The 10435-nt window shown below is 33.9% G+C and overlaps 1 protein-coding gene across 1 annotated transcript; it reads right to left on the bottom strand.

The window, feature by feature from the left end:
• Positions 1 to 8189: 8189 nt before the first annotated feature.
• Positions 8190 to 9170, bottom strand: LOC116907229 (olfactory receptor 7G2-like). The gene has a single exon (XM_032910194.1). The coding sequence runs from the start codon at positions 9123 to 9125 to the stop codon at positions 8190 to 8192; it is 936 nt and encodes a 311-aa protein (XP_032766085.1). The 5' UTR covers positions 9126 to 9170.
• Positions 9171 to 10435: the final 1265 nt, after the last annotated feature.

The raw sequence follows: 10435 nt of genomic DNA, 5'->3' as shown, positions 1-10435 counted from the left end.
GAGTGTCACACTTGCAGAAGGAAAAATTTTACACAAGCAAATGTGGACTATCCTCACATAAATTCATATATAGATTCATGCATACACACTGAAGCATTTCTATTCAAACTAGGTGGGCTCAACTTACATACAATCTCATAATTGTATAATTATACACACACAACCATTCTTATATATGTATACAGAGCAAAACACCAAGAACTAGTACAAGAAAAACTCAATCATTCTGGATAAAAACTGAGTTCCAATCATTATTGCATAAAGAAAGAAAAAGATTCTACACTTTTCTTGATAAATGAATTAAAACCAGAACTCTGACCCATAACTAATACTTTCTGAAAGAACTGCAGTGATGAAAATGAAAAAAACAAACAAACAAAGAAAAACAAAACAAAACAAAACAAACAATCAAAAAACCTAAGGGTAAAATGGTCCACTGACAGGCCCAAAGGGGGATCCGGCTCAAGAAGAGGCCCCAAGACCTGACACCATCACTGAGGCTATGGAGCACTCACAAAAAGGTACCTATCATGACTGACCTCAAAAAGATCAAACAAAGCTGAGAGAGTCAGATCCAGATAGTTTCACCCAACCAATCAACAGAAGGTGCTGACCCCTGTGGTTGAATTATAGTAAAGCTGGGAGAAGATGAAGAGGAGGGCAACCCTGTAGGAGGACCAGAAGTCTCGATTAACTTGGACCCCTGAGATGTCTCAGAAACTGAATCACCAAACAGGCAGCACACATCAGCTGATACGAGGTGCCCAACACATATACACCAGAGCACTACCAGGTCTGTGTTCGGTAAGAGAAGATGCATCTAACCCTCGAGGAATTGAAGGCCCTAGAAAGTTTATAGGTCTGGAGGGGTGGGTGGGGTGGGAATATCTTTGTGGAGGGGGTGGGGCGGGGTGGATGTATATGATGTGGAACAGTCACAGGGTACAATGAGAGGTGAATAGAATCTGGAGTGTGAAAATAAGTAAATAAGTAAATAAGTAAATAAGTAAATAAGTAAATAAATAAATAAATAAATAAGAAAACTTTGTTCTCTTTAGTAGGAATAAGCTTGCCTTTTTATTAAGAAAGAAGAAAGGACATGTTGTGTCCCCTGGTAAGGGGAAGCCTGCCTGCTCCTTCTGCACTGTGTGGCTTCTTTTTTTTTGTTCTCCTTTCCTCTGCATTCTCCATATTGCTCTCTTAATTTTTTTATCTTGCCTTATATTTTCTGAGTTATTCAACTCAACATTCTCTCTCAAGTTTGCTCTCTTCTTCAGCCCTGGTATAACAATGCCTGTGCTCTGAATGCATTATTCCCAATCCCTTTATACCCAAGGCTGTCCTCCCAAATGCTGTCTCCTCAATGTTATGCCCTCCAAAGTAATGTTGCCTGCTCTTTTGTACTTTTTCTAGGAGAATAGATCACATAGTTTACCAAACATCCCTCTTTTTACAAATATTTACTAGAAGTTCAAACATACCATGATCTAGTAGGTTTAATCCCAGAGACTTCAGGTTTGGTACAATATATGAAAATCAATAAATAACTCGACCATATTTTTTTAAAAAACAAGGAAAATATAAAATATCATTTCATAAAATCCAGAAAATTTATTTGACATAATCCAAAAAATCTTTGAGGGATTGGGAATATAAGGGACATCCCTAAATATAATAAAACAAGCCCATTGACAACATCAAACTAAATGGAAACTCCATTAAAATCAGGAACAAAACAATTTTTTTTTACTCTATCTCCATAACTAGTTAATCAAACCTTGAAGTCTTACCTAAAGCAGTAAGACAAATAAAGGAAATCAGTGGAAAACAAATTGGCAAGTAAAAAGTCAAACAATTTTATTTCTAGAAGACATGATAGAATACATATATAAGAATTTCACTGGATAACTGTTATGAACATTTTTAGCAACATAGCTAAATTTAAAAACAAACAAACAAACCAACAATCAACACTAACTCCTTTGGCTATATTTCCAAAAGTGATGTACCTAGGTTTTCAGGTAGGTATATTTCCAATTTTCTGAAGAACCACCAAATTGATTTCTAGAGTGATTTTAACAGGTTGTAATCCATCAGAAATGGAGGAGTATTCCTCTTTCTCTACATTCTTGCTAATATGTGCTGTCACCTGACTTTTGGTCCTTGGCCATTATAATTGTTGTAAGGTAAAAATCTCAAGATCATTTTCATTTGCATATCCCTTGTAATTAACGAATTTGAACATTTCTTTAACTGCCTCTCTGCCATTCGAGATTCCTATGTTGTAAGTTCTTGTTTAGTTTTATACCCCATTTTTTTTGTTTTTTTTTTGTTTGTTTTTTTGATTGAGTTGTTTGTTTTTTGGTGGTTAGCTTCTTGAGTTCTTTGCATATTTTGGATATTAGCCCTTTATCAGATATGAGGTTAGTGAAGAGTTTTTTCTCAATCTGTAGGTTGCCGATTTGTCCTATTGATTATTCTTGCCTTAAAGAAGTTTTACAGTTTCATGAGACTTTTCAGTTTTTTCAATTCTGTATCCATGAGCCTGAAGCATTGCAGTTCTGTTTAGGAATCCCCAGACCCACCCACACCCGCACTCCATGCCAATGAGTTCAAGGCTCTTTTCTACTTTCTTTTATTTTATTGGAAATTGTATTTATTTACATTTCAAATGTTATACCCTTTCCCAGTTTCCCTCTGGAAACTTGCTATTCCATCCTCCCTCCACCTGCTTCCATGAGGGTGCTCCCCCACTCACCCACACACACCTGCCTCCCCACTGGGATATCAAGTCTTCCCAGGACCAAGGGCATCTCTTCCCATTGAAGTGTGACAGGGCCATCCTCTGCTACATATGCAGCTGGAGTCATGGGTCCACCCACGTGTACTTTTTGGTCTCTTCTATTGGATTCAGTGTATCTGATTTTATGTGGAGGTCCTTGATCCATTTGGACTTGAGCTTTATGCAAGGTGAACAATATGGATCTATTTTAATTTATCTACATACTGACTGCCAAATAGACCAGCACCATTTATTGAAGATGCTTTCTTTTTATTCTACCATGTCATAGAAGCATGTCATAGGAACATATGCTCCACTGTGCTCATAGCAGCCTTATTTGTGATAACCAGGAGATAGTAACAACCCAGATATCCCACATGGAATAATGGATATTGAAAATGTGGTTCATTTACACAATGCAATTCTATTCAGCTATTCTATTCAATTCTATTCTATTCTAAGAATGAGAGCATGATGAGTTTTGCAGGCAAATGGATAAAACTAGAAAATATCATATCCTGAGTGATGCCACTCAGACCCAGAAGGGCATGCATGGTTTTTCCTCACTAATAAATGGATATTAATTGAATAGTGCAGAATATCCAAGATATAATCCACAGAACTCCAGAAGGTTAACAAGCCAAAGGAACCAAGTAAAGATGCTTCGGCTCCATTTGTGAGGGTGAAGAAAGCAATCAAGGGGACAAGCAGAAGGAGAAAAATGAATTGAATAGGGGAGAGAAGAGGGTGGAAAGGGGAACATGATCAGGTATTGGACAGGGCAAAACAGGAGTGAAGCCCTGAGGGCGAGCAGCATGAATGGTAACAGGAAACAGGTAACCTTGAGAGATAGGAGCATGGGGGACTCTCTAAAATGTACCAATGACCTGGTAGGTGAGATACTCTCAGGGATCAAAGAAGGGAATTTACATGAAATGCCCAACAGTGAGTAGACCGAACTTTTAGAGTCCATCTCCAGAACAAAGAGAGAGCATCAAGTGGAGAGATAGAGTTGCCATCCCATAGACAAAAACTCCTACCTAGACTTGTTCCTGACTAAAAGAACTTCAAGGACAAAATGAAGAGACTGAGAGAAAGTAGCTCCAGGTTTCAGTGCAAATTTGGATCCATCTCAAGGATGGACACTATTACTACTAGCCTAGCTGCCTTCTAAAAGGCCCCACAAGGAGCTGACAGATACAAATACAGATGCAGATACACTCAATCAACAGACTGAAGTCCGGTTGAATTAGGGAAAAGCTGGAAGAAGTTGTGGAGGAAAGAGTAAACATGGGCAGACTCATGTTTCCAACTGCATATATAGCAGAGGAAGTCTACTTAGAGTTGTGTAGGCTTCTTGTATGTTTATGGGCATCTCTTTCTTTAGGTTAGGGAAGTTTTCTTCTATTATTTTGTTGAATATATTTACAGGACATTTGAGTTGGGATTCTTCACTTTCTTCTATACCTATTATCCTTGGGTTGGAGATTCACGTTGTTTCTTGGATTTCCTGAATGTTTTGGGCTAGGAGCTTTTTACATTTTACATTATGTTTGACAGTCAAACATCATTATTATGCTTGATTTTTTTATTACCACAGCAGTTTCCTCCCAACCACTGTTCTTCTTTATATGTTTCAGGTGTTCCCTTGTCCACCTCTCATTTTCTGTTATTACCTTTACTATCTCTTATTCTCCTTTCTACATTGTTTAGGCTTTACACACAGTATCACACACACACACACACACACACACACACACACACACACACAAACACAAATATTCATTCTTCATAGAATGGCCACTGTATACAATGAAGAAGATGATATTCACATTTTGATGTTTAGATTACCTATACCTTTCTGTCTATATTTGTCCATCTTCTCCAATTCTCATATTTATTGATGATTGAGTGAAATTGTATTGTATATATGTAGCCCAATTTCATTATACATTGATTTGTTGATTAATATCTATGTTTTTTCCTCCTTCCTTACTAATATAAAGAAGCAATTAACATGGATGTGTTATCTTCTTGTTTTATGTAAAGAAATTTAGGTATACGTTGGATAATATATTACTGATTAATATGGTAATTCCATTTTTGGTTTTTGAGAAATATCCATGTTTTTGTTTGTAATGACTATGATAACTCTTACTGCTACTAGCTGTCAATAAGAATCCCTCTTTACCAGTATCCTCTCTATTACCGATTTCTCATTTCTTGATGCTATCTGAAAATATGTTTATATAATAATATGCTTATATTGATACCATTTCTCTTCCTAATTTTTATTATGTGTACAGTTTATATACATGAAGCAAGAGATGTTGTGCTTTTGTGATTGTACCAGAATAACATATGCATAAAATCAAACATTGTAGCAGTTTCTATCTCTAGCCATTACATCTTTTTCAACCTCTCCTCTGATATGTTCCTTTCACTATGAGTGTCTGATACCATTGATTTCTTCATAGTTGAACAAACAACACTTAGTAGAATAATTTCAGTGCTTATGACTCTCTGTATTAACTGTAACTTACTGGAAAATAAGGTTATCTGACCCAAAGTAGGAGCTTTACTATATCATGGATATCAACACACAAAAATATAAAATAGTTTGTCAACATGTTCATTTAGCAAAACAGTAGCTGTTTATTTGCTAGTGTATAGTACCTCTAAATTTACAAAAGATTAACCAGGTTTATAGTACCTGTGTGATTTCTTCTCTATAGAGTAAACCTCATATGAAAGAAGAATGCAATGTTTATCTCAGAGGTGGTCTTGCTGCTTTTCCACTAGTGCAAATGTCATGCTTTTCCATTCTGTATTTTAGCATACAAGATGTTCAGCTGAGTAAGGCTCTTGATGACTTTTATTCCTCAACAGCCTGGACAGTGCTTTCTAGCCCTAAAAAAGCTAGATAGAAGGAAAGAAGCTTCCACTTGAGTTCTAACCTGAGGATTCTTTCTGTTATAATCTAGTAGTATGGTATTTGAATTAATCAAATTATGCCATAAATCTGGTGATCAGTAAAAATATAGCATTTCAATAGTATTCACTCATTCCTTTATTCATTTAGTAAGTTTGCAGCATTTCTTAGCCAAATAACTCACAGGAAAGGTATTTTTTATTAATTAAATTTGTTCACTGATAATTTGATATATATCAATGCAATAAATTTTGGTTGATTTCACCTTTTCCATATCTTCCCTTGTTTTTTCATATATAAATCCCCCATTCTTTTATCTAATTTTTTATGTTAATGTCTTTGTGTTCCCATGGGATTTTTATCAGGGTTATCTGTGTGACATTGGTATTGGAATTGTCTCTGGGAATCAGATAAAACCTTCTTTGCATCACTTCCTGGCAGTGCTCAGGTTAAAAAAAATAGAGGAGGGGGAGATTTTCCAAACATCTTTAAGTCACAGAGACTCTGGTATTCTTATTCAGTTGTACTGAAAATCTCACTGATGTGTCCAGTGTTAATTGGGGTTTGAGTATCTGCTTTTGTTTTTGTTTTTTTTTCCTTTGATCTTTTCTTTGGCAGATGCTTTGGGACATTTTGAGAGGAGCTGAAAGGAGGTAAGATGAAATTTATATAATCAAAGCACACGCTTCAAAGGATGAAATTTTTCAAAAAAAATTTATTGAGACAAATAATGAATCTGAAAATTCCCACTATGACTGAATAATTAGAAAACAAAATGTTTATGTTTGATGAAGGAAAGTTGTTATGGGTAATCTACTATCACTGTGTTACTGACTTCTCAAATCTAGATTAATAAAAATATCTTTATACATATCACAAAACACAAATTTACACAGATAAAAGATGCAAAATTCATTATAATGAAACACATTGTTATCATGAAAATATCACTTTTTCATATGCACACACAAACTGTATTGGCAACACTTAAGTAGAATAAGCAATAACAATGTATTATTAAACTGACGTAGTCTTAATCTTCAGTATCTCATATTTAGCATGTATCTACCAAGTTATCACAATATTTTTGCAGAAAAACTATTTATATGAATAAATAAAGAATTTTCCCTGACCCAAAATATCTGTAGTATACTCTTATTTGTAGAGTATCTCTATGTATATAAAAAAAGAAGTATAAATAAAATGGAAACCAGATTTTGGAACTGAAAGGGAAGTGAGTAAATGTGCATCAGAATTAGAGGAATCTTCTTGAACTCTTTATGACTAAATAATCCAATTAATACTTGTTTAATGCTTATTGTTACTCCTCAGGGATTGTATTGCCCTGTGATCATATGGGAATGAAATGTCTGAATAATGAGAAGCTATGGATATTGAAATATCAGTAGTGTAGGGACTAACAGCAGTATTCATATGATAGACCTCAACATCTTTATCCAAGTGAATATGCAGCATCCCATCATTAAAATTTAGGGCTCATCACTTTAGCAAGGGAAGCAGATGACTGACTTTCCAATTCTTCAGTGTTGACCCTACAGTCATTTAGTTCCTCCTACTTTGTTCCATGTCACTAGTCATAGATACTTGTATTGATCTGTTTTAAAAACCTGTAGTGAAAACTTTAGGACAATTAATAAGATCATACCACATGTGTTTCTAATTCACATATTTTCTTCTATACCAGAGAAGTACTTAAGCTCATGTCTTTTATGTACCAGTAGTGCTTTCCATCATAAGTAGCATTGTATTCTTGATCAGTTTTAAATTATTTTTAAATTTCTCCAAACTTTACCTTATTTGAGAATGGGCAAGTATGTACATGTAAATGGGCTAATTATTTTTTCTGTTCTCCTTCTGCTTTATAACATCATTTGTTGTTAAAATATTTATGCCTGCTACTTTTAATTTATAAATATTCAGAAAGATAGGTGATGAAAGTTCGAAGTGGCTTCTCAACAATATCTAAAAATATTAAAAAAATATACATGATAAAGAGATACAGCTCATAGTTATGAGCTCTTTAAACTTTTATATAAACCTACAGTTCAGTTTCCAGCACCCATATATGTTGACACACAATTATGTGTAGTTCTTTCTCAAAAGATACTGACACATTCTTTGGCCCTCGGCTGGTGCCCATATTCCTATATACATACACACATATAAATGCAAAATACACACACATAGTTAAAAAGAAAATTAATTTCAAAAAGCTAAATAGCATAAGTTACAAAAATTATGCTGTGATTTCTAAATTCATCAATGTTGATAATTTTTTATCCAAGTCCTTAAAACTGAAAAATTGTTCAAGTCAACATAATGGAAATTTAGATACATATGCAACTCTGTTTTTTTCAGAGGAAACTGTGTTTATGAGTTGAATTATATTCAAAACATTTTACATTATTTGAATATATATATCTTAACCAAACAGAAGTTAGGAAATCATTCCTATCAAAGAGAAGCTACTCTACAAATTAATTTTTTAATAGTTCCTTTCATGTCTTTATTTCTAAGACTAAAGATAAATGGATTCAACATTTGAGGGACTACAGTGTACATAATGCAGGCCACTGAAGTCTTCTTGGGTAAAATAGCAACTGAAGAGGTTATGTAAACCCACAATCCTGAACCAAAGGACAAAGAAGTCACTGACAAGTGAGAACCACAAGTAGAAAAGGCTTTATATCTTCCTTTTACTGATGGTATTCTCAAAACAGAAGAGGCAATTTGGACATAAGAGAAAATAATACCAGAGATTGGAATGCCACCAAATATAAGTGTTGCAAGATATATCAGAATATCATTAATGAGGGTGTCAGAGCAGGCAAGTTTCATGATCTGAGAAAGTTCACAGAAGAATAAGGGAATTTTTAGATTCGTGCAAAAGGAAAGCCTCAATACCATGAGACCAAGAAGCCCCATGTTCAAAATGCTAATAAAAACAGAGAAGAGAATTAGTAGAGCACATGAGTGAAAATTCATAATGACTGTATAACGCAGTGGATAACAAATGGCTACATATCGGTCATAGGCCATTGCAGCAAGAAGACAGCTTTCAAATCCAGCAAAAAGCAAGACAAAGCAAAGCTGAGTAAGGCACCCTGTATAAGTGATGCTCTGATCCTGTGTTTGGATAGTCAGTAACATATTTGGTATGACAGTTGTGGTTAAGCAGATGTCATTAAAGGATAAATTTGAAATAAAAAAATACATGGGTGTTTGCAAGTGGGAATAACAGCTTACAGCAAGGATAATAAGCAGATTTCCCAAGATGGTGACCATGTAAATGAACAGGAAGAGACAAAAGATCACAGGCTTCACAGTTGGATCATCTGTTAGTCCCAGAAGAAAAAAGTGAGAAACATCTGTCTGGTTTTTACCTTCCATGTCTTTGACAATCTATTTTAAATTCAGAGTAAAATAAAATGTAACAACAATCAAATATTGAAAGGTGTTAGAATTATAAGTTATTTGGCTGAATCATATTTATTCCTAATAAACTCTTAATATGTGGGCCAGTAGCCTATATTCAAACAAGCCATCTAGATCACTTTGTAATATGCTTAATTTTGAGGAAATACAAAAGCCATGCCTAGTATAGCAAAGCGATAGCATTCAAATAGTTCATTTTGGTTGTTTTTTTTTTCCTCCACAGAATTACTTATTGCATCTGTTAGTGACTTAAAAACAAAATACAATATGGTTTTGTGTATTGTCAAAAGCCTATAAAACTAACTACATTATAATCTATGGCTTTTAAACAGAAGCATTTCAGGGATTGTACAGAAAAATATGGACAAACATCATGAATACTTTCTTCTGAAATTTTTGCCAAATATCAAACTTCTTGTTTAATTTTTTTGAGATTAGAATATAGTTACATTATATTTACCTTATTTTTATTATTTCAAACCCCCTAATATACTCCTACTTTCTCATTTTCAAATTCATAGCCTCTTATTAATTATTTATATAATAATTATATTATAGTAATAATAAATATATAAACATAGATGTTACTAATATAAACATATTAGCAAATATGTGACTCTTATTTATGCTTTCAGGGATTACCATTTGTTTCTGGTTAACAAATTGACATGCTCCTTCCTGGAGATGATTTTATTCATTCTCAGCATTACTTACTTGCTTGTAGTTCTTCATAAGTGTTGAGACTTTGTATAAAATGTGAATGGCACATCACACTGTGAATGAATTGTCTAATTTAATTACTCTATTTACCCATAAATAGGGAAAGATGACTCTTCTCATTGTTCTAAAATAAGCACTGACTGGAAGAATTTGGGTCAGAATGTTTATCTGACTGAAGTGTTGAATTTTCTGTCTAAATATTATTCATATGCCTGGACTATACATGTTAGACTAAAACCCCTGACTTGCTCTTCCAAGTTTTGGTATTTTCCTCCTAAACAAAACCTTTCTTTATAAACATGCTCAGTTCACTCTAAATAGATTGTAACTATTACCTAGATAGTTTTTTGTAAAGATTAGAAAATGGAATTAGAGTTCATCCTTATTACAAGAGTCAGAGAAATAAAAACCCTTCTCCTTTACAAGTTAATTAAAATAAAACTGCTGATTGTTAACTATGAGATTCTCTGTTATATATTAAAACGTTCTCATAAACTGAGTTATTCCATTTTGCTCTTAAAATAAATGGATGAAATAAAAAATAC

Source organism: Rattus rattus, chromosome 8, assembly GCF_011064425.1.
Source record: "Rattus rattus isolate New Zealand chromosome 8, Rrattus_CSIRO_v1, whole genome shotgun sequence".
Classification (NCBI taxonomy): domain Eukaryota; kingdom Metazoa; phylum Chordata; class Mammalia; order Rodentia; family Muridae; genus Rattus; species Rattus rattus.
The sequence above is the reverse complement of the archived record's forward strand: the minus strand, read 5'-3'. Positions and strand labels throughout refer to the sequence as shown.

Bases quoted from the DNA above. Each gene is read 5' to 3' on its own strand.
- LOC116907229 (XM_032910194.1), bottom strand. From the start codon at position 9,125: ATGGAAGGTAAAAACCAGACAGATGTTTCTCACTTTTTTCTTCTGGGA.